This window comes from Fonsecaea nubica (genome assembly GCF_001646965.1).
Source record: "Fonsecaea nubica strain CBS 269.64 chromosome Unknown Scaff20, whole genome shotgun sequence".
NCBI lineage: Eukaryota > Fungi > Ascomycota > Eurotiomycetes > Chaetothyriales > Herpotrichiellaceae > Fonsecaea > Fonsecaea nubica.
The window spans coordinates 47,652-71,465 of NW_019173693.1; the positions used below are offsets into that span (position 1 = coordinate 47,652).

The 23,814-nt window shown below is 53.2% G+C and overlaps 8 protein-coding genes across 8 annotated transcripts; 3 read left to right on the forward strand and 5 right to left on the reverse strand.

The window, feature by feature from the left end:
- Nucleotides 1–526: 526 nt before the first annotated feature.
- AYO20_03972 (hypothetical protein) lies at nt 527–1,922 on the forward strand (the record flags this gene model as incomplete). Its single annotated transcript, XM_022642271.1, has 6 exons — nt 527–559; nt 618–789; nt 844–956; nt 1,008–1,473; nt 1,522–1,732; nt 1,787–1,922. 6 exons carry the CDS (start codon nt 527–529, stop codon nt 1,920–1,922), a joined length of 1,131 nt encoding a protein of 376 aa, XP_022501652.1.
- A 1,272-nt stretch (nt 1,923–3,194) lies between these two features.
- On the forward strand, nt 3,195–7,277 carry AYO20_03973 (hypothetical protein; the record flags this gene model as incomplete). The annotated part of the gene is made up of 2 exons (XM_022642272.1): nt 3,195–4,420; nt 4,472–7,277. The coding sequence occupies 2 exons, from the start codon at nt 3,195–3,197 to the stop codon at nt 7,275–7,277; spliced, it is 4,032 nt and encodes a 1,343-aa protein (XP_022501653.1).
- Nucleotides 7,278–8,453: 1,176 nt separating this feature from the next.
- On the reverse strand, nt 8,454–9,092 carry AYO20_03974 (hypothetical protein; the record flags this gene model as incomplete). The annotated part of the gene is made up of 1 exon (XM_022642273.1): nt 8,454–9,092. One exon carries the CDS (start codon nt 9,090–9,092, stop codon nt 8,454–8,456), a length of 639 nt encoding a protein of 212 aa, XP_022501654.1.
- A 1,570-nt stretch (nt 9,093–10,662) lies between these two features.
- On the reverse strand, nt 10,663–12,322 carry AYO20_03975 (hypothetical protein; the record flags this gene model as incomplete). The annotated part of the gene is made up of 2 exons (XM_022642274.1): nt 10,663–11,151; nt 11,213–12,322. The coding sequence occupies 2 exons, from the start codon at nt 12,320–12,322 to the stop codon at nt 10,663–10,665; spliced, it is 1,599 nt and encodes a 532-aa protein (XP_022501655.1).
- A 702-nt stretch (nt 12,323–13,024) lies between these two features.
- AYO20_03976 (hypothetical protein) lies at nt 13,025–14,011 on the reverse strand (the record flags this gene model as incomplete). Its single annotated transcript, XM_022642275.1, has 3 exons — nt 13,025–13,671; nt 13,755–13,868; nt 13,936–14,011. The coding sequence occupies 3 exons, from the start codon at nt 14,009–14,011 to the stop codon at nt 13,025–13,027; spliced, it is 837 nt and encodes a 278-aa protein (XP_022501656.1).
- A 1,004-nt stretch (nt 14,012–15,015) lies between these two features.
- Nucleotides 15,016–16,662, forward strand: AYO20_03977 (hypothetical protein; the record flags this gene model as incomplete). The annotated part of the gene is made up of 1 exon (XM_022642276.1): nt 15,016–16,662. The coding sequence occupies one exon, from the start codon at nt 15,016–15,018 to the stop codon at nt 16,660–16,662; it is 1,647 nt and encodes a 548-aa protein (XP_022501657.1).
- A 668-nt stretch (nt 16,663–17,330) lies between these two features.
- On the reverse strand, nt 17,331–19,260 carry AYO20_03978 (CTP synthase; the record flags this gene model as incomplete). The annotated part of the gene is made up of 3 exons (XM_022642277.1): nt 17,331–18,524; nt 18,578–19,049; nt 19,100–19,260. 3 exons carry the CDS (start codon nt 19,258–19,260, stop codon nt 17,331–17,333), a joined length of 1,827 nt encoding a protein of 608 aa, XP_022501658.1.
- A 600-nt stretch (nt 19,261–19,860) lies between these two features.
- On the reverse strand, nt 19,861–23,591 carry AYO20_03979 (hypothetical protein; the record flags this gene model as incomplete). Its single annotated transcript, XM_022642278.1, has 3 exons — nt 19,861–20,189; nt 20,244–23,500; nt 23,554–23,591. 3 exons carry the CDS (start codon nt 23,589–23,591, stop codon nt 19,861–19,863), a joined length of 3,624 nt encoding a protein of 1,207 aa, XP_022501659.1.
- Between the last annotated feature and the right edge of the window lie 223 nt (nt 23,592–23,814).

The window sequence follows — 23,814 nt, forward strand, 5'->3', positions numbered from 1 at the left end:
GCCTTCAACAACAGTATCTCGGGCCGCCTTGTCCGGACCTTCCCTTCAGCAGCTGTTTGCCACGAGGAACAATTCGACAACGAAAAGTGCATGCAGACAAGACAGGAATGGGACAATAGTTTTTGGAGAACCAATCAGTCTGGGGCATATACTGCGATTGTGTGGGAGTTGGGAAGCCAACAGTGCTTCATCAATTCGTCAAAGACTGCGCCCTGCCAGCCAGGCTTGGGTATCCGCGGCCCTATTCCATACTCCAAGCTCTGAGAGCTGGTGCTGACCTTGACAATAGTTCCACACTATTCGGTAGCAGTACAATCGGTGGCAGACATTGAAGCCGCAGTCAAGTTCGCCAACAAAAGACACCTCTACCTTGTGGTAAAGAACACCGGCCATGATCAGTAAGTCTCATTCTTAACAATGACATGATCAATGTCTAAGGTCCTGCATAGCCTCGGTCGATCAAGCGGACGGGGCGCTTTTGCCATTTGGACTCATAATCTGAAAGGGAGACAATGGACAGAGAGCTATGTTGTCGAGGGCGCACCTGCAGAAAGTCAAGGTGTGCCGGCTGTCACACTACAAGCGGGAGAGCAGTGGCTGGGTATTTACCTGTCCAGTTGCTGGCTAGTACTTTTGACGGACTAACGAGCTCAGATGTGTATCGAGCTGCTGCCGAACAGCATGTGATCGTCGTCGGTGGCCATGCCAGAACAGTTGGGGCAGCCGGCGGCTGGTTGACGGGAGGCGGTCACTCGGCCTGGTCGAATCTTTACGGTCTCGGCGTCGACAGTAAGTAATGCCAATATCAGGTGGACACGACCGTCACTAACAAAATGGTGTCAGATGTACTGGAAATCAAACTGGTCAATGCGCAGGGAGAACATGTCACTATCAATCAGTATACCGACCCAGATTATTTCTGGGCCGTGCGCGGCGGCGGAGGAAGCGCATGGGGTGTTCGTCCACATTGCAGAATGGATATTGCGCTTATGGCTGATTGAAAGCAGGTCATAACCTCAGTGACATATCGAACTCACCCAGAACCCACGCATATTCAGGTGGCGGCTATACAGATCAATGCCACTACGAATTCAAGCCTTCGTCCACTCCTGCAAGGGTCTCTAGGTGCGTTGGTGAACATGACAGAGGCCGGCTATACTGGATACGGGTACCTCAGCAATGGTTTTTCTGGCCTCTTTATCCGACCTGGAGGTACCGATGCAGAACTGACCCAAGGTGCTTTGGCCTTTCAGCAGCTAGGACTCATCAACGGCACCAGCTTCGCCACGTTCAACTTCACTTTTCCCCGCTGGATCGACTACTGCAATGCCTTTCTTCAGGATCCAAACATCGCTCTGAATGTCATGGATTCATCTCGGCTTCTTACTCCGGACATGGCGTTCAACAAAGCCGGTGAGATTATCGACATGATGTTAGAGTTTGGTCCGGACCACTATCCATCGTTCAACTTTGGTTTGTCCCTCCTGTTTCCTCGATGATGCCTGCTGACACAGTTTCCAGTTGGGCATGTCAACTCCACCACGCGGGACAATACGTCAGTTCACCCTTCGTGGCGGGAAGGCCGGGCGGTTATGAGCTTCGGCACGAACTGGGACGATGAAGCACCTGAAGCTGAGAAGCATCAGAAGAGGCTTCAATTGGTTGAAATGAGCAAGCGATGGGCCAAGATTGCTGGACCGGATGGAGGGACGTATGCGAACGAAGCCAACCCGTGAGTTTGACGTCCACTGCAGAAGTCTTCACTGGTTAGTTAACCTACAGACAGCTTCGAGCCTGACTGGGAAAGAGTCTTTTGGGGGTCCAACTACGAGCGCTTGTTGAGGATCAAGAGGGCCAAGGACCCTACAAACCTATTCACCTGCAATCGATGCGTGGGGTCGGACATCGTGTATGAAGCGTGAAGGGGCAATTGGGGTTTCACAAATAAGTTGTTGTTTAGGTTTCGTCGCGGCATGTTTTGGGATGCATCTGTGAATGGTCTCGTCTTGGCCTCCAAACCCTACAAGGGCAAAATAATATCTTGCCTGTTTCTGAGAGCCGAGCTGTCGCATCTGTTGAACTGATTGTGACGCATTCAGCCTCGTCCCCCTTGAACCTCAGCCTCGCGCTAGTTGAATGGCTTGGCATTTCAATCCCAACTTCAATCCATCTCCTCAGGCATCCAGGACTTTACATTGACAGAGTCAGAGAGCTACTAACTTGTTGATATCACAATGCCCGCCCGCGCCCACTTCCTTCGGCGACAATATACCCCCGGCGAAGGTCGCGTCGGTGACCTCAGCATGTCTACGCAGGCGGCCGGCAGATGATCAGCACATCTCAATAACGCACCCAAACCGCGTCGTTCCATGATGGCCTCACACTTTTGTTGTTTGGCTGCCACACAGTCCAGCCAGCGACACGTGAAACACGCTTCTTTGAATCACCCTCCCTGAACAAGGACAACAGCAGGACCGTTCGCTCCTGAAAAGTCGGCACAATGGTCTTCGGGAAGACAAGTCCAACATGCATATTCACACGGTCATCGGTCCCTCTCCAGTGATGGATGGACTTTGTATGTCTCGTCATACGATGGGCTTGGCAGCGGCGCTTCTTGTCCACTCTCCTTTAATGGGTTCTCTCTAGTCGTGGGGGTACATCTCACTACAGCGTCAGTGACAGCCCGGTGACCGTTCCTTTGACCGTTTCTTGTCTTCTCTTTTTCAGTTCATGGTATGACAGCATCTACTCTGCTTAGATCTGCCTCGCCGCACAGTTAATCTTCCCTCGCCCACCTCTCAGACCTTTCACGTCCCGCACGTCTTCTCCACGTTCATTCACCAATCTCTTGCCCGTGTCCCTCTCTTTTCGGACGCACTGAAACCCTTTTTGCGTGTCACTTGCTTGGCCTCTTCATTCAGACCTGTCCTCTCATTGTGGAGCTATTGTCCCTTGAGCTACCCTTTACGAATCCTGCTGCACCCGAGTCCAAACATCTGGTACCACTATCCAACTCAAAAGCTCATCATAAGCAACAGAGCCATCAGCACTCACGTCGACCACGCTATCGACTCGACCCCTCACCAGTCACTTTCTACGCAGTTTTGATCATCCAGCCACTCTTTCTTCACTTCTGGGAGTGTTCATGGATCTTGGATTTTGTCACAGCTTATCTCTATCCAACAGCTCACAAAATGGGTGCGAACAACTCAACAATCGATACCAATCTCCCTATATTCTCTGATCAACTTGGGAAAATCACGATTAAACCCCTCAAACCGCACGCATCCACACTCCGCTCAAGCCGAGAGGCAAATGAAACGGCCGCTGCTTCCATCGGCCACAGCCAAGACCATGTCGCTTCCGACCTGTCACCCAAAGCCCCATCACGACCAAGGTGGCTCCCTCCAGTGGAGAGCCGGGAGGCTGTAAAAGCACAAGCGTTTCAGGTGGATGGCTGGCGGATCGTTGATGGTTCGGACGAGATCTACGAGTCGATTGACACGGAGAGATCGGGTTACCCTCAACCAACATCCTTCAACTCACAAATTGATCCAGAATATTCTGATCTGGACATAAAGCCTTCGCTGGCGGAAATTGATGAAGCCTTGGCCATATATCAGGAAGATTCACCATTAAGTCATCAAAAGACTGGTTCAAATCTCCCAGTGGTCTTGGATTCTCCACCAGCCAGAGCTAAACGCTCTCTATCTGTGTCGCCAGCGCAAAAGAATAAACGGCGTCTCCTCCCGACAAAGCGCGCCGTCGAAATTGCCGATCAGAAATGCGACACATTCGGCGAAAACGAAGCCAATGCGCCAGAACCCCAGGCATCGACATATCGCCAAGCAGAATTTGGATTTTTCAATCCATTCCCCAATGGCTTTCCGCTCGACGAGGAAGATTGGTTACGTCCAGACCCCCACCCTGGCTCGTGTCTCTACCAAGACTCGGAGGACGAGGATGAAGGGTACTGGTCGAAGATAATTAGTCCAGCCAACTCTGGCGAGGGGGGCACGCCAGAAGAACAACAAACGCGCCTTAATGAACTACTATCGAGACGCCACCAAACGAAACCTAAACAGAAGGAAATAAAAGAGGAACCATCCAATATCGAGCTAGATGAAGAACAGAAGTTCCTGGATCTAGCCCGCGAATACATGCACAGATATCAAGAAGAAGGAGCAGAGCGGAGTCGACAACTACGAGAGAAAGCCTTGCGGCGGCGTGGACTTCTTACAAACTCTGAAAGAGGCTCGGATTCGGAGTACAGTAGGACAATATCTGATACGGATGTCGACCACGACAACGATTCAATTATCGGCCTTTTCTCCGATGACAACGGCCACACCGACGAACCCCGGGACATTGCTCAGCACAGTAAAAACTCAGAGTCGACGGAGAGGGTCAACAAATCGAAGTAGGTCAGAAGCAAGCAATCCTTATCACGATGAAGACTAATCAATGATAGGACAGACCAGAGGACAGACGTGTTAACCGCAAGCAATCCTCCTGATCGGATACAAAACCAGACTTTAAGTGGTGACCGGGACGCTCAGATCGGTCGCGACAAATCACAGGCCATACCCTTGGGCGATGATCATGAACGTGAGGCTAAAAGAGCCGTTCGTCCTGGGCTTGCGGCGAAGGGAAGCGTGAGCACCCCTCCCCCAAGCAGACAGTTCATCGCAGATGACGGGAACTGTAGAGCTCGTCGGCGGAATCCTCTTCCTGAGAGACCTGATGATTCCACAATACATCCAGAGTGCAATAGAGAACAGCAATTCAGTGCTACGCCAGAGCACCACGCCCCTCGACACTTGAAGTGCAACATCGCGCAACAGCCACAAATCAGTGCTACACAGGATGAGACAGCTCGATATTTGGAGTGCAACACAGTGCAGCAATCGCAAATCGGATCTAGCGCAGAGAATGAAACTTACAGCATATATCCGCGGCCGCTATCAAGTCATGGCACAGATACAGCGCAGAGAGGAGCTATCAACGAAGAAAAACGCAACCTCAAGCCGTCGGCTCGGCCGCTTTCTGGACTTGAGACGCTAGCAGCTAAAAGAGTCGGCGGCAGTGACAGTGAGAGTACCCTCAGGCCCCTCGATCGAGCCCTTTCCCAACCCCAGACACTTCCACGAAAACGCGATCTAGTACCTCTTGATCCCAGCGCGCCAGAATCCCAGCCAACTGGCGAAAACACCGAACCGCCGTCTCCCCTTGGTCCCGGTCGAAATCGAGGCTTGACACTTCCCAAAAACTTCGACCAATTCTCCGAAGAAGAAAAAGATGTGATTGTCCAGCACGAGATTGCAAAGGAGAGAAAGCGAGACCTGGATGCGCTTGGAGGCGTGGTTTGGACTTTTGCACAGTTACGGTGCTTCTCGGATCGCGAAATCACCGAGAGAACCATGCAAACGGAAACAAACGAGCTGTATGACATTGGGAGGTTCATCTCGCTCGTGATCGAGCAGGGGAAGCCTGGCAAAATGCGACGGACGCGGGTCCAGGACATTCGCGACAACATCCGAAGGCGGGTGCAGAAGGCGGCAGAGAGCTCAGAAGAGCCCAGTGACGTTGCAGTCATGACGGAAATGCGGCGGACGTTCAGTCAGAAGCATATTGATTTCATCAACGACGAAACACCAAAGGTCCAGAAGGAGATTGACCATTGGGGAGGGCTAAGGAGTGAGCGCAAAAGCCGGCGGCACAACATCAGGCCGAGAGAGCACAGGAAAAAAGAGCGGCCGAGCGTGCGAACGGAAGAGAAGTCTGGAAAGAAACAAGTCCGATTTGTGGAAGACGAGACACGAGCTGCCCGGGACAAGCGGCCGACGAGTAAGGCGAGAGCAGTCGATGGTCGACAAGCACAGTCGGACAGTCAAGCAGAAATCATCAACAAGTTGAAAGCTCAGCTGAGGCTTTTTGAAACGGCCGACCAAGACGAGGTCGCCGAACTTCAGAGTCAAGTTGCCGAGATCGAAGCAGAGCTTGAGCGCGCCACCCAATATCGCCATGACGACGACGAGGAAAGCGAAGAAGATGACGGCGCCGACTTTGTGTTTGGAGCTGGGCAGAATGCGCAATCGGCGTCACAGGGATCAGCCATGGATCAGAGTCAATATCGGGAGTCATTCATAGAAGAGGAACACGATACTGCAGAAATCAACCATTTGGAAGATGGGCGTCAAAGAGACTCAGCGCCTCATGACCCAACTCCCAGTCAACAGCAACGCGACCCTGAACTCCTTGGACAAATGCGGATGGAAAGGAGCCAGGCCATGCAGAGCCAGGGTTTCGACCCAGAGCTCTTACGGCAGATGCAACTGAGGAGAGAGCAGCAACTCGAGGCATCGACAGACCCGACAATTATCGATCGCGCCACCGCAGGAGAATCGGACAGCGAGACCGAGGTGGAGTCTGAGGACGCTTCCGACGGAGACCGAGACGAGAATGACCAAGTTTTCAGGTACACCGTCTGGGGTGTGTTCAGGGGGGTCGAGATCTACAAGGACGCCGATCACTATTACTTTCTGAAGACGTACGACGCGGCAAAGGCGCAGGACAAGGTCCGTGAGATCGTCACCGGTGTTCATCGGTACGCGGCGTCGGCGACTGGGACCGAAGTCAGTCGGGTGAGCATGAAAACGGAGCTGAAGTACGAGTTGATGGAGCAGCATATCGCTCTGGGGGACGACTTGACCATCCAGGCGAAAGTCTGGATCGAGCGGGACCTGGTGGATTTGGCCCAGAAGGCCTTTCGCGCGGCCAAACGACAAAGAGCCGTGAAACAAGCCGCGACGTTTGCGGTGTATTGGGAGAAGACCATTACTCCCGTCGACCGCCGCGATGGAGAAACCGAGACCGAGGCCGACCGTGGCCGCGCCTCCGACGAGCTTGACGACCTGTTCAGCGAGTCTGCAAAGGACACAGCCCAGGCCGCCGCCGCAGCGCCCGTGACGATCTTCATTCCACAAGATGAGATTGAACACTTCACGACGCCGATCCTGGCCAACCGCCACGCCAAGGCGGTGTACCTGGAGTGGCACAATACCTTTTTGCCTGGTTGGCAGGACGAGGGATATCGGCGGCTCGAGGAGGAGTCGATGGAGCAGTACCTGGAGACGCTGGGCGACTGGGGCCACTTTGTGCGTGAAGAGAGCTTTGAGCGTGTGGAGAAGGATGGCCGACACGGCGGCCAGAGACGCGTCGAGGAGAAGATTCGAGTGTGGGTGAAGAAGATTGCGGTCAAGGGGCCGGGCAATTAACATGATATTGATACTGAGGTCGAGGTTGAGGTTACCGGAGTGATTTGGGATCCTACACGCTCTCGACAAGTCGACAGACAAATTACAGCAAAAGGAAGTGAATCAAATTGTTTCTCAGAGCTGCCCTATCGAGAGTGAACGACGGATCGACATATCGCGATATTGACTTTTTTTCGGGTGCAAGATGGTGCGGTTACCAGGTAAGGGAGAGGAAGACGGGCGGACTCTGCCTACCATACCATGCCCTACCATACCATGCAATTCCATACCATGCCATGCCGTGCCGTGCCGTGCCGTGCCATCCCATACGATTCAAACCCTCCCTTTGAGATGAGATGGGATTTACAAAAGTCGGTACCCATATCGAGAGCAGAACAAGTACAGGTCCAGGTCCAGGTACAGTACCGGTGATGGATCAAATCCCACAATATTTTTCGCGACATGGGCCCCAAAGAAAGAAAGAAAGAAGACCATCTGCTTGTTTGCGCCTGGTGTAGTCTGCGTGTCGATTCTAGATTCTAGAGTCTAAAATGTGGTAGCGGTACGAGTGACGGGACGAGTTTGTAAAAGGACAAGGACAGGACAGGTATAAGTCCAAGGAAGAGGAAGAGGACGAAGAAGAGGAAGAGGACAGGGGTAGTCCCGAGACGAAAATGTCGAAGAAACCTATAAGTAGGGGTTCTCGTGGCTAGGAATGCAGTCACCGTCACTATCATCGTCGGTTGGTACATTAGACGACATGAGATTAAATGGAAGAAATACATCCCTAGGTTGATACCGTGCATGCTCTTCCGAGCATTTCCCGGGGTTGGGTGGTATTGGTACATGATGGTGAAATCGACATAATAATACACGTAGTTACGTATAGATAATTTCCGTGCGTAAGCGCTCCATCCATGCGCAGTCCCCGCTGGTTTGGTCGATTCGTAAACCCATTTGTACATTGCTGGCGAAATATTCCATCTTTTCTGCGCCACGTGGATGTGACCGGACCAGACCGGACCGGAGACGCTATTCCAGCAATAATCCAATGTCCAATGTCCCATCCATTCTTGACCTGTCCAAATCCAACAATAATCCGATGCTATTCAAAGCCCATCCGATCCAAGGTAATTCATTGCAGTCCAGTCCAGTTCCGCCCCGTATAGTCTGATATTATTGAGGTTCCTCCCCCGCCTACCGCGAACAGTAGTCCTCCTCGCCCGTCTGCGCGGCGTCAAACTCCCACAACAGCTTGTCGGCGTCTTCGCGGGCCTGCGCGCGCCACGCGATCCACGGCATGACCGCGTACGCCAGCAGCACCATGGCATAGACGGGCGCCGAGGATACGACGTCCCGCCCGGCAATGTACATGTCGACGCCGTCGCCCCACGACCACCAGAACCCGGTCTGCGGGGCGCGAGAGGAGACGAGGTGTCCGACCACGCTGCCGGCCAGTTCGGCGGCGAGGAGCCACACGAGCGCGAGGGCGCCGACGAGCAGCGCCGTTGGGGGCGGTGAGGTCAAGAGACCGAGGAGCTTGGTCGTCAGACTCTTGTTGTCAACACCACCACCACCGCCATTCTTGGCAGTCGTCGCGGGTCGCGTCTGGGGGTCCGCGGACGACGGAGAAGACGACTCGAGATTCCACACCGTCACCTGCGCGGCCTGCCATACCACCATCAGCATGATGGGCATCTCGACCAGTTCGGCGTACCGCGCGCCCAGCAGTGGGTGCAGGTACGGCACGCGGATGGAGCCGAGGATGAGGCCCGAGAGGGCGACGAGGGAGAAGTAGACGAGCGAGAGGGGGAGGGTTTGTTGAAGGACGCCCATTGTTGTTTTGTCGGTGCCTTGCTCTTGTTTTGCTTTATTTTCTGATATGGTGGTTTAAAGAGAGTATGGAGGCTCTCGTTGATTTCGGATATTGAGAGGATATTTCAGTGATTTGATTGGAGTAGTATTGGTGTTGATATTGATATTTGTGTTGATGTCAGTGTTGGTGTTTATGTTGATGTGACTGATATATTCGTTCTTCTCGCAAGGAATATCTTCTTCTGCTTGCTTTGTTTGTCTGTACTTGAACGTGTCTGTAAAGTTGATAATCCACCCACCCCTCCAAAGTCGCAGCACCCCCCACGAACTTATGTACCAGGGACGTGGTGTGGTGTGTAATCATCACTGTACGAATAACCTTTTTCTTACCCATCAAGAGACACGACACACAAGGTAAAAGTCACGAGGGAGGGATTTTTTTCCACAAACCAATTGGCAATGTACGACGAGGGACCAGGTATGGCATGTTGTATGGATGGCATGTTTCTCACGCCACCACCATCCACTTCCTTGACAAGAGCTTCTGGTGGTGTTTTCATCTCTCTTTCTTTCGTTGGAAGAGAAGAGGTTATATCGCATCATACCGTACAAGTACCTGTATAAGAAGAAACGATTCGTGTCTCCCTCGGACAGGCATCAATGGCGTTTGAGTTGATAGTGGAACATTGTGAGTAGAAAAATCCCCTCATTTTTCCTTCCACAGCATTGCCAAGCCCCTATTCTCCCACTTCGCTCGCTCCCACCGAATAGGCTTAGCTTGGCTTGGCTTGGATTGTCTTGTCTTGGCAGCCTCGCGTCAAATCCGCCCGATTCCATGCCGAGGCTCTGACTAAAACTACAAGACATCACACCATGATCATCAGGCTCACACAGGGCTTGCTTTCACACTCTCTTGTTACTCAGAAGTAGGGAAACGAAAATGCCGCGTACTGTAACAACGATTGCGGGTGGTTGGAACTTTCGACTGATCTGGATGGGTGGGAGGTCTGATCATGGATACCAACATAGGTACCCAGACCGGTCACCAACACATACACTTGTATGGTACTAGGTAGTACAGTGCATGGAAGGAAGGTTTTCTTCGTGTCCCACAAGTACAGGTATACTCGGTGTTGAATATCGTGTATCGCGTATTGCGTACATGCTTCGCGTATTCTCCCCCGTGTTCTGCACATGCATGTCGTGTTCGGCAAATCCTCATCCCGGCCTATCCTTCCACAAATAAAAGAACAATGGCTTGGGACTCAAGTGTATCTATCTCCATGGCCTGGGCCTGGATTGGACTATTTGTAGACTTGATTATTAAACCACATACAAGGACAAATACCTAGGGTATCGTGGTTGCGGGTAGGTAGGTCCGGATGATAACACCCCTTCCCCCCTGCCACTTGTATCCTGACACTGGAATCGATCGACCAAAAACACGGTGCATCCCTGGCAGACACTGAGCTCCACAGATCAGATCCCAACGAAGACCGAGGCCGTACAAACATGGGAGACAAGGATTGACGACGAAAATGAGTAATCGTCGCTCTCCCGCATCGTCCGACTGATCCAGACTCACCCAGACTCACGCCTTGTGTTTCCTCGTCTTCTTCCCCTTCGCATCAGACGCAAGGATACTCCTCCCCCCGTCCGCCGTGACCCTGCCCCGAAGCTGGACTCGAGCGTACCCGTCCTGCAAAGGTCGGAAATCCACCCTCTCCACACCCTCGTCAAGGTCAAAGCACGCTTTGGGGCAAAACACCAAGGCCTCTCCCTGGCCCAGTCGGACAATGGTCTTGAAGACCCCGTCGTCCTTGTCGTTGTTACCGCCGCTGGCCCCGTCGCTCGCGTTCTTCGACCGAGCCAACCCCGCCAGGTGCTTCTGGAGAACCTTGTACCAGTCCGGCGACTGGAATTGGTGCACCACGGCGACATTGCACAGGTCGAGCAGCTTGGGCGAGATGGTGGGTTCCTGCGTCGCAATGACCACGCGCGTCGCCAGGTGGCGTTGTTGGCGGATGATCTGCACTAGGTCCTCAGAGAATGCTTTGGCCGCCGGAGTCTCGGTCAAGAACTGTTCACAGTCAGGTTTTTTTTGTTTTTCACTTCGAAGTACAAAGATACAAGTACTTTACCTTGTGCGCTTCGTCCAGGGCGATGATCAGCGGACTCTTGTCGCGCTGCCCCAAAAAGATTTGCAGAAAGATGGAGAAGAGCGTGCACGCGTCCGACTCGGTGATAAAGGGACAACTCAGGTCGACAATCAACATGGTTTGCGGCCGGAATCTGATCTTGCCGGCGCGGTTTCGGACCGTCGGCGCCGCCGTCTCCTGCAAGAACCATTCGATCAAACTGTAGCGCATTTCGAGAAAGGCCAGTTGTGACGGGGTCAACCCTTGGTTGGTCACTGCCTGCTTCATCGCGCGATACTTGACCCCCGCTGTGGTGTCGGCGAGCGAGAGCTGCTTGAGCACCTTGTTCACGATGGCCATGTACAAGGGCGGGTTCTTCTCTTCGTTGTCGACGCCCATCAGCGCTTTCAGGTTGGCCACGTTGAGCTGTGTCTCACTGAACAGGAACGGGATGACCTCTGGCTTCGGCGTCCCCGGCGGCCAGTTCGGCAGGTTGCGGTAGAGGTTCGTCATGGCGGTCAGATTCGAGGGGGACACGAGCACTTGGACCCGGATGCCCTGTGAGCTGAGGTAGGCTGCCTCGCAGATCTGGGTTGCGCTGGATGAGGTGAATTTGTCGTAGTGGAACACCAGGCCGGACATGGGCATCGGGTTCGGTCCCATGCTGCTGTCGCCGATGAGCGCGTTCTCCAGTAAGCACGACATGGTATGGCTCTTGCCAGCCCCCTGTTGACCACAGATGAAGGCCGACCACGGATGCTGCATGTTGGCGTAGATCAGATTGTCCTCCTTCGGCAGGTCTTGTTGCGTCGTCACCGAGTCGGACCCATCGACGGCACGCGTTCGTAGTCCCAAGAGCCCGTATGCTGGCAGCACTGGGTCTTGGTCCTCTGTCCATGCGTTCAGCGATTGCTTCACTCGGCTGGAGAACAGGGGCATCGCCCCCAGCTCGCGAAGAAGGGTGTGAGAAAGTTCGTCGCATTCATCCTCGGTGTCGTGTTCGGGGGCAAACAGGGCCAGGTGTCTGACTGTCTCCTCGTCGAGGCTGTCATTTTCGCTGGTTTGACTGTGGTTCGAAGACCTAGGGCCTTCGGAGCTGATCTCGCGGTCCATTTTGGAGATGATGGAATGTCAAATGTTGTAAAAGGGAGAGTTTCAACTGTCTCAGGAGAAGTAAATCATCCCAACCGTTGCTTTTCTTCACTTGACTAGGCAGCGAAAATGAGCGAGCAAACAAGAACATGGAAAACACCCACATCAAAAATTGCTTTCACATCAAACCTTTCTTTGTGTCGGGCGATGTTGCAGTGCTACCTTCAGCATGGACGCACTCTGCCTCCCCCCAGCTGCGTTCAATGTCACTGGAAAGAAAGAGCGAAAAAAAAAGGGCCGATAGAGTTACAAAATGATTCGTGCATGGCAACAAACCTTGCAAAAGAGAGAGCTGACAGCAGGTTCGGCTTGTTGAAAGAACAGCATGACAGAAAACTCTCCACCAATATGTACATATATGCACTTACCCGGCACTGAAACACGCGACGCCAACAATCAGCCGTTGGCGGGCAACCAGATCTCAGACTCAGCACCAACATCAGCATCACGGTATCATCTCGCAGCCCTCATCTCCCCGTTATTGAGCGAGAGTTCTCGAAAGGATGGAGGGTTTCTGGCCGCACGCAGTCCAGGGGGGACAGCAGGCCTGAATACACTCAGCTCGTCGCATTTCTTTGAGAGCCCAGTTGATGGGACTCAATTCTTGGTTTCGTGCTTCACATTTGGCCTCCTTCGCCGCCCATGAGGTTTCTGCGTACCCGGCTAACGTTTTTTCGTCAATGTCCCCGCGACATAGGGCAATGCACTCCATTCAAAGTTCGTCTTCAACTCGACGGCTTCCCAAGGAGCCGCTTTCCTCAACACGGCAGGCGTGTCGCGGTCCATATTGCAGCCAGCCAGGAAAAATTGCCAGCCGAGCAGGTGGTAGACGAGTTGCATCAGGCGGCCCAGAATGCTGCCGTTTTTGGTCCACGGATTACGGAAGTGCTCGACGATCATCAATTCTCCACCCGGTCGCAAGAGGGAATACAGTTCGTTGGCAGTTTGTTCTAGGTTGGGTACCGAGCAAAGGACTCTGACACATACGATGGTGTCGAAGATGCCATTGGGGGATGGTTTGACACCTTCCTTGGCTAGAGCGGCCAGCAACTCTGCCTTATCAGCAGTACTGCCGAGGATATGGTATTTGCCAGTAAGTTTGGCTTCGTTAATCCGAAGCTGCAGGGGGGCGTGAAGACCGGTCGTTGGCTCAGCACCGTATATGGCGCTAATATTGGGGTTGTCGGAGAACAACGACACGTAAGACCCTGATCCGGGCCCAATGTCCAGAACCACCCCATGAGCACGGGACAACAGGGGTGGAACTAGGAGGGCAGAGCCCTTAGGAGGGAGAGGCGGGTCGGCGGGTGCTGAAGACTGCGTCAACACCATGGCCCTATTTTCCCCCTTGCCGATTCCTTCGCAGATGGTGACGGCTGGTTGCGCGACTTACCAGTAGCTTTTGTCCAGAACTTTGAGAAAGCGTCGTCGCGCACTTTCTTGAGATTGGAAGACGAGGGCAGGTTGAACTGGAGAATATAGAACTGAAAGGCAGTCGTGATGAAGGCTACCGCGTTCTTGGTCAGAAACGGTGATGTTTGGGCAGTGGGATGAATAGAGGAGAGGGAACCTACACAGGGCACTGGCATATAATAAGAATCCAGGTTCGATGAGATTGAACAGACGTTCTTGAAGAGGTGGCCACGGCATCTTGGAATGTAGCTGGAATTTCACTGTTGGGGCGAGTGAGGGTGACGTTAAAAACAAGGCGGAGAGGGGGAGAAGAAGAGGAAGAGGAAGAGAAGCTCGGCCACTGGAATATAATTACATATAATATATAATATAATGGGTCAGGTTGCCGAGGGCTGAGGAGGGGGGAAGCATTGTGTTCTTGGCCTCAGCCTCGCTGACTAAGGGACGACGAGGCTGTCAGCCTGATGCCATTCAGCCTTGTCTGTCTATTATGCCCTGCCACAAGCCAGAAATACATTAGCGAGATACACAGATTCCATCGCAGACTATGCCATCGGTATAGGAATTTGGACAACTGCCCAAAAGAGCATGTCTTGTATACTTGATCCAGCGAGGCTCCGGCTTCTCTCGGGGGAGGAGCAAGCCACAGGGCGCACATTTGGAGGCGAGACGAGGCGAGGGGTAAAATAATAATAATCGTAGGGCAGAACCCAGCACGGCTCTACGGGGTGGATCGCCTAGCACCTGATGGGCTATCCTATCAGCCTATCTCACAGATCTTATCAAAGGACCACCCCGCACCAATCACTCCCCCTTCACAAACTTCTCTCCTCCCAATCACCACCACGCCTGGTGACACCATTTTCGATTTTGCAGAGCATGATCCCCTCCAGCCATGATACAGCATTACTAACTGCTCTGCTAGGGACGCGCAAATGGACGTTTTCTCCCAATCGACCCCCACCATCCCGTATGGCTTGTTCCGCTATAATGTCTGATATCACCACTGCTGGTCCTCGCTCCAGAGATTGGTCTTCTTGGCCGAGCATCCTCCCTCCGTCCGTTCGTCCAACCTCGTGACAAACGCCTACCAAAACTTGTCAGTTCTGCAGTTGCTGTCGCTGCAGCTCCTGTCGAGGTAGGTAGGGTGTAGAAGGAGAAACAGGAGGAGAGAGAAAAGGAAAACCTGGAGTGACACAGGAAGGGTTTTTCTTGTCGGGAGCCAAAAAGTGGATGAAGCCATGGCATCTTCAGGTTCAAGAAGAGAAGAGCAGGATTGTTCCGCGACAACACCTCCTCCAAAGAGCTCGTGGAAATCACGGCTTCAAAGACAGCGCTTGCGCATACATGGCCGCCTCTCTGCCCTTCATGCCAGCATACCATATCTTCGAAAACTACCCCTCCCGGTCATCTTGATTGTCACGTTGCTCATCGTGGTCAACCTCGTGGTCTGGGCAATATGCGGCCTGATCCTGTCTACACACACCCATCTTCTCTCCACGGCCGCCTTGGCTTACACGCTAGGTCTCCGACATGCGCTGGACGCCGACCACATTTCTGCCATCGACCTGATGACCCGCCGGCTCATAGCTACGGGCCAGAGACCAGTGACGGTAGGGACCTTCTTCAGCCTGGGCCACAGCACCATCGTCGTCATAACCTCGATCGTCGTCGCAGCCACGGCGGCAGGCATCGCCGGACGCTTCGACAGCTTCGGCACCGTCGGTGGCATCATCGGCACTTCTGTCTCGGCGGCGTTCTTGATCCTCCTGGGCATCATGAACGCCTACATTCTGTACAAGCTGGTCGTGCAGATCAGGAAGGTCATCCGCCTGCGGCCGGAGCAGGAGGCCGCAGAGGCCTGGAAGATCGAGGGCGGCGGCTGTCTCTTCCGAGTGCTGAAGAAGATGTTCAAGCTCATCGACCGACCGTGGAAGATGTATCCTCTGGGCGTCCTCTTTGGCATGGGCTTTGACACGAGCTCCGAGATCGCCCTCCTGGGCATCAGCAGCATCCAGGGGGCAAAAGGCACTAGCATCTGGCTGATCCTCATCTTTCCCGTCCTGTTCACGGCGGGCATGTGCCTCGTCGACACGATAGACGGCGCGCTGATGATGAGTCTGTACGTTGCCCCGATGGGCATGGGCCTGGACGAGACGAGCAAGAAGGACCGCTCAGGGGAAGAGGTCACTCGGCACGGAGTTCCAGAGCAAATCCTCACGACGCCGGACGACCCGCTGATTCTCACAGACGTGGAACAATCAGGTCACACGCGGCCAGCGACATCAGAACAGCCTTACCAACAAGATGACCCTGCTACAACCACGACAGCAACAACAACGGCACGCGTGAAGAATCCCCTCACCTTCCTGTACTATTCGATCGTGCTGACCACACTGACCGTGCTATGCGCCATCATCATCGGCATGCTGCAGCTGCTCTCGCTGATCCTCAATGTCGCCTCCCCCAAAGGCGCCTTCTGGGACGGCGTCGCCAAGGCCGGCGATCTGTACGAGGTCATCGGCGGCGCCATCTGCGGCAGCTTCGTCGTCGTCGGCGGCATCAGCGTGCTGTGCTACCGGCCTTGGAGGAGGTGGGTTGACCGGGAGAGGGCGCGCCTCAGGGTTGCAGCTGGCGATGATGATGACGATGACGATAACGACGACATTGCACGGCGCGCTCAAAGGCCCACGCATGGTTCTCTAGGGAGAGAAGAGGACGATCTCGAGCAGGGTGCCGTCTTCGTCCGCGAGGCAGAGCTGGTCCACGTAGAGGGCAAGACTGCACTCGCCCACCGAGACAGAGTGGGCGGCAAGCCGTTCGATTCCGGCTCTGCTGATTCGACAGCGCCTGGGCACCCAAGTGGCAGCGGAGCAGGTTCGTCGTAGACCTGCGACGTATGAGCTACCAGCTCACTGAGTCGTGAGAGACGAATTATTCAAGTCACAATCGCCGATCACCGATCACCGAGCTGGATCGCTATGTAATGAGTATACAGCGTCCCAACTTCTGACTAAATCCATGCCAGCCAGTCCGCCATTCACACAGCAGATCCCTGACAACGTATTCACATGAAACAAAGGATATTCATGAAAAGAAGAAAAAAGAGGCCAGATCCGTCCATACCATATCTGGAGACAACACTCAAGATTCATCGTCATGATGCATTTATATAAAAAGCGGCACGGAGGGCGCGCCCCCCCAAAATTTATATAGGCCCTGACAACCGATATAGAAAGAATACACCAGTTCCTGACGCCACGGGTCCCTGATATCCAAAAATGAGACCCCGGGAAAATGGCTCATTCATATTCTATAGATTTCGTGCGTGTCCATAAAGAGTTCCCTCAAGTCCTTCGTACCAGGAGCAGTTCCAAGCATGCGATAAAGATGTGTGTGTGTGTTCCTCATAACAAATGAAATCGTGATGGACAAGGATGGACTATGGTGTGTGATGGACACTCCAATATTCCATGCGTTGCCCTCCGCTGAGACCTCCTCGGGGTGCTGGCATCCAATATCAAATTGAAACCTTGGTACCATCATCCTCTGACCGTCAGAATCCCGTAGAGGACGAAAGCGACACCTGGCTCATCCCGTTGGTCAAGGCGCCATTAACGCCATTTTCGTGCGGTAAATGGTTGTTGGCGCCATTGACATTGCGCAATTCGTCTCGTGCCGCCACCGCAGAAAACGCCTGCTCCAGCATTCCCGCACTCGCGGCCACAAAGCCCAAATAAGGCGGACTGGGCCGGAGTACACGACTGAGATACTCAGGATGGAACTGTACACCTACAAAGAAGGGATGTTCTTTCAATTCCATGACTTCCATGCGCTCACCCTTGTCGTCTTTGCCAACAAATGACAAGCCGGCATCGGATAGGCGGGTGATGTATTCGGGGTTCACTTCGTAGCGATGACGATGTCGCTCATGGATGCTAGGTTCGTTGTTGTAGAGTTTCCGCAGTCGCGACCACTGTGTATTCTCCTGAAAGATTGTCGGGCGCAGACCCAGTCGCATGTTGCCGCCCATGGTCGTCTTGTCGATTTCCGGCATGAAGATGACCACGGGGTCCGGCGTTTGTGCATCTAGTTCGACCGAGCTAGCCGACTTCAGACCGCACACGTTGCGAGCATACTCAACCACAGCGACCTGCATACCTAGGCATATTCCGAGATATGGTTTGGGCTTGGTTCGAGCCCAGTTGGCAGCTGCAATCATCCCTTCAGTCCCGCGATGTCCAAATCCACCGGGGACAAGGACCCCGTCGGCTGTACATAGTTCATGCCATGCCTTGTGGTATTTCTCTGGGTTTGAATCCAAAGTGGATTTTTCGAGATCGCTTGCGTCAACCCAAACAAGGTTGAGTTTGCGCCGGCAGGCCATGGCACTGTGTTCCAGAGCCTTGATGACCGAGAGATAAGAGTCGTGGAGGTTTGTGTATTTGCCGACCAAGGCAATATTGACTTTCTCCGATTCCAAGAAGCGATCTTGTGACGTTGTCAAGCGCTGCCATTCCTGCCATATCTGCTGGCCCTTTATGACCAACGAAGGGGCAATCTTGTAAACGTCGAGACGGAAGAGCTCGCGGAGCTGGTCAGGCAGACCCTGTTCTTTGAGTAGCTGTGGCACATGATATGTCGACTCGACGTCATGGACGGCCAGGACTTGTGATGGCTCAACTTGACAGAACATGGCAATCTTGTTGGTTGTGGCCTCGACAAGCTGGTCCTGGCAACGGCATGCAATCTGGTCGTCGTCAGTCTCTAGCCAGGAGAAGGTTCAGGAGGAGTCTGGATTACCAAGTCAGGTGCCAGACCAGCTGAGCGAGCATCCCGAATTGCTTGCTGTGTAGGCTTCGTCTTTTGCTCACTGCCAATGACCGGCACCAGCGAAACGTGAATGTGTATGAAATTGTCACGACCTGCTCTTCTTCGCAATTGCCGCATGGCCTCAATAAAGGGCGCACTTTCAATATCACCTACCGTCCCACCTAGCTCGATGATGCACACATCCGGCTGTTCCTTTGTATCATCCACGGGGATTCTTGCCACTCTTTCAATCCAGTCCTGAATTGCATTTGTAATGTGAGGGACCACCTGGACGGTCTTACCAAGGTAGTCACCTCTCCTCTCACGCTCAATAACCTGCTGATACACTTTTCCAGTTGTGATGCTATTCTCAAAGGTCAAGGTCACGTTCAGGTATCGCTCGTAGTTTCCGAGATCGAGGTCGACCTCGCCGCCATCGTCCAGGACAAAACACTCCCCATGCCTACACAATAGTTAGACGGCCATCTGAAGGCATAACCAAAGTCTGCATACTCGGTTGGGGCCATAGTTCCTGCATCCACATTCAGGTATGGGTCGATTTTGATCGCCGTCACCTTCAGACCGACGGTCTTGAGCAGAAGACCCGTGGACGACGCGATTATCCCCTTGCCGATCCCACTGATCACGCCACCGCTCACCAGAACGTACTTCATCCTGACCAAGTGTGCGTAAGAAATACAGCGGGAGAGTGTTGTAGTGAAACTATTCGTCGAGTCCGACTTGAGATGTCTCTCAGCGAATCGAGGTGTGACGTCCGCCCGGGTCTAAGGGCGTGGACGAGTCCGATAAAGGCCTTGGACTGGTATCGTGTTTGATATTAAAGACAAAGACTTGAGGAAGAGCAAAAGGCAGGGGTCCGTCGCTGGCTGCCGCCAGGCGGGAAGAAAGGGAAAATGGATGGAAATTTGCAAGGTTTGTTGCAGCCAAAAACTGGCTCAGGATCCACAGGCACGTCAATGGCTTGGCGTTGTTGACACGGACGCGTTGTACTCGGTACTTTACGCGCTGGCCAAACACACGAGAACAAAGAACAAAAGGCGCAGGCAACACTCTCACACGGCGGTCAACAAAACACATGATATCGTAATCCCTCTCCTCTCCGAGATCCCAGTGCTCTGTGTGCCTGAACTGCACCTGCAATCCTCGTACCATTACACCCAATCACCAGCCTCAAACGATATCGTAAGGCCTCGCGCGTCATTCATCATCGTCGTCTATCCCTGAATCCCAAGATACTAGTATCGTCCTCCCAATCACTGAGTCTGGCTCTCAATGAAATCCAGCGCATTTTCCTTCGTCTCCTCCCTAATGGTGCTCACATTATTACCAAAGCGCACGCCGAAACACTTGTCCGCCACCCTCAGCATTTCGGGTCGGAATGTTGTACAGATGAACTGCCCCCCAAGCGGTCTCTCGTCGCCGTTTGCGGGTTCCTCATCCGCCCTGTTTGCAAGGTACAAAAGGTGATCGGCCACCGCGGTCCGATATTGTGCGTCGAGGTTCGCGTCAATCTCGTCGAAGATGTAGAACGGTGCCGGGTCAGTGGCTTGGATGGCGAAGATGAGGGCAAGACTGCAAAGACCTAGACATCACGCGATTAGTAAAGAGGCGTCTCCAGAGACGGGAACATGCTTACTCTTCTGACCACCGCTCAACTGCTGGATCCGCTGCTGATCGTCATGTTTGCTGTTGAAGCTAACACTAATACCCACGCCGGTATAGTTCTCAACACCGCGCTTGTTCCCGCGTTCAGCATCCGAGTCTTCATCCGAGTCTTCAGCTTGTCGCTTGTCGGTTTTCCGCTGAATGACCAATCGGCCTCGACCAGCAGGGACGAGCTTCTGAAAAACTTCGGCAAACGCCTTGCTAACCTGCTTGAAGGTCCGCTCGATGGCTTCGTCCTTCCTCTGGTCGAGAACTTTGATCAGGTTCTCTATGGACGATCTTCCTGCCTGAAGCTCCTTTCGTCTGGCAGTGAGCTCTTCCCGCTGCTTCATCGATTTTCGGTAGTGTTCAAAAGCATGTTTGTTGACAGAATTGTATTTCTTCAGGGCTTCTTTGGCTTTTTGGAGCTTCTTCACAATAACGTTCGAGTCAGTATTCTGATACTTCTTCCGCAAGTCTTCAGGGATGGCACCGAGTTCGCGGATGTTCTCCACAGTATCCTGCTTCGAGGCCAAGAGAGCAGCCTTCTTCTGGACCGATTTCTCCAGACGGCGTTGGTGACGTTCGATCGCCTTGGCCAATCCTTCTTGTTTGCGCCTGATCTCGGCCGCTTCAGCCTCGAGCTCGCCGACTTGAGTCGCCGATTGCTCCAGTTTCTCCTCGAGCTCATCCAGATAAGTCTGTACAGAGCTGAGCTCTTTGGTCAAACGGGCCAACTCGGCCCCCTTGGCGCGTATCTGGGAAGAGCTGCCGGCCTCTTCGTCCACTTCGTCGGTCTGTAACGCCTCGAGCTGAGGTTTCAGGCTCGAGTTCAACCGAGCTTCCAAGTCAGCCTTCCTGGTTTCAGTCTCTGCTCTAGACGCAGACAGATCGTTGTATTCGCGCCTCAACTTTTGTATAGTGATTGTAAGACTCTCTAGTTGCTTCTCTTCGGCTGCACTCAGTGCTTTCTTAAAGTCTGAGCCCAACTCAGCTTGGTAGGCAGACTGTTGGTCCGTCAGGATCTTAACGTTTGCCGCTATCGACGCCTCTTGCTTCTGTTTTGCTTCGAGATCCTCTTTTTTGCGCTGTAGCATGTCCGTCTTGCTTTTGATCTCTTGTCTGAGTAAGATCTGGCTACCTTGAGATTGGTTCTTTCTTTGCTCGAGTTTTTGAACCTCGCTCATGGCCTTTGTGATGGTCTGGTCAATCTTTTCAATCTTCTTCTTGTTATCGATGCCCTCAGCCTTGACCGCCTCGAATCTCTCACGCGCTGCCATCACGGCCTTCGTGGCTTTGAGTCTCGAAGAGCGGACATCATGGTAACCACCAGTCAATGCGCCTTTCTTGTCAGACCGGTCACCCTCGGGGGTTACAGCGGTCAAACCGTGAGTTCTAGCATATTGTGCTGCGACGCTTAGGTTCTGTGCAATAATGGCTTTGCCAAAAACCTGTTGGACAGCTTTCTCAAACTTCTTGTCGTAATTGATGAGTGACATAAGTGGTCTCGCATCTTGCGCGTTGGGGAAGTTTGCTGTTTTAGGCTTGAGTCGATTCAACGGCATGAAGGTGAGTCGCCCAGCGCGCTCCCTGCTCAAGATCTCCATGACCTTGCTCGCTGTGTCGTCGTTGTCCACCACATAATGGAAGAGTGAACCCCCTGCGGTGACTTCAACGGCTGTGTGATGTTGAGGGACATCAATCAGCTCTGCAAGCGGACCATAGCAACCTTCCAGGCGGTATTGCTCCTTGATGCGCCTAACAGCGTCTAAACCCCGGCTGGTGTTGCCATCCATCATGTGTGACAGGTTGCGTTCAGCTTTTCTCAGGTCATCCAAAGCCCCTGCGTATTCAGAGTCAAGCTGCGCCTCCTTGCGCCACAGTGCTCTCCGCTCATCTATCAGCGCGTCCTTCTTCTCGTTGGCCGCTTGAATCTCTTGGTCAATGGAATGGTCCGGTGCACCCACTCGCCGCTGAAGGCTTTCGATCTCCTTCTCGAGACTGGCAATTTGCTTTTCATCGTCTGCGATGCCCTCGGCGGTTTGCATGCGAGTCGCTTTGAAGCGGGAGAGAGACTGGAATGTTTCGTCAATCTGTGTTTGTAGCCAGCTATCCCGATCTGCCTTTGACTTGAATCGAGCAGTTCTCCCTTGCTTCGCATAGAGCCGCTGTTGCGTGGCGGTTGCTTCCTCTAACCGAGTTTTGACGGCTTGTTCCTTTGCCTTCTCTGCCTGGAATTGCGGGATAATGGTGCTCAGTTCTTGCTCGATCTCCTGGATCTGTGCGCGAACTTGTTTCAGCTCTTTGTCACGCTCCTGCTTGGTGCGTTGAGCCGCCGCTTGTCCGTGGACCAGATTCCTCTCTTCCAACTCGACTTGGGCTCGCGCCCTCGCTTTTTCTCGCTTTTCCTCTTCGTACTGTCTTTTCTCAAGCCGCGCAGCCTGGATTTGATGGTTGAGCTGTTGAATTTGTTGGGAGATTCGGGCTAGTTCGTCCTCGTTTTGTGCGTAGAGTTCCTGGTTCCCGTCGACCCCGTCAATCCCGCCCGCTCTTCGATCTTCCAATTCTGCCAAAGCTCTGTTGATTTCATCTTGCTCTCGATGGAAGAGGGTGTATTCAAGTGCGCGTTTTTCGCGGTCCTTCTCCTGGAAATCTCGGAGTTCTGCTTGCTCCTCCTCGAGTTCTTGGAGACGGTCTTCGATCTGCTCGAACGTCTGATCAATGGCGGCCAGTTTGTTGCTTGTGTCACTCATGATCTTCTGCGACTCCTCCTTCTTGGCGACAAACTGCTGTGTACCTGCGACGCTTTTCAGGACGTCCAGTCGCTCGGAGTCCTTCATATTGGTCAACCTGGTGATGCGACCTTGAGGAACGATGTAGTAGGGGTTCGCACGCGAGAATCCTGCGTTTTCAAGGAGCTGCATGACATCTTGTTTCGTCGCATTCTTGCGATCGAGTGAATATTCATCTTTCTTGAGGCCGATTGTACGGCGCAGTATGAGCTCATCGTTTCCGGTTGGGAACCGCCCATCTGTGTTATCGAACACTATCTCCACATACGCGGACATGACAGCGGAGCCGGACCCTTCGTGAATGAGGGCCTGTCGCTCTTCGCGTCCCATCTGTGAATAGGCATCACTGAGAACGAATCGAATCGCGGCGAAAAAGTTGCTCTTGCCCGAGCCATTGCGACCGACAACGACGTTGAGTTTCGGGGAGAAGGGATTGACAACTGTCTGGTTCTTGTAGCTGCAAGAAGTGATTAAAAACAGTTTCTGCATCAACACCTGGGTAGTCCTTACCTCTTGAAGCCTTGGATGGTGATCTGCTTAATGTGCATGATGCGCAGATGAGATTCTCGTCGACGTTGGTGTCTTTTCAGAGGCGTGCGCACAACAGCGCCGTGGAGCTGAGAGTCGTGAAGGATTGTTGGATCATCAAAGCGACGCGAGGCTCCAGGTGGAACAAGCACGCGCTTCGCGAACTCCTCAATGGTATATTGAGGCTAATCCTAAAGAGGCTAGTCGGTCTTTGACTGTTAAAACTGGCACTATATGAGCACG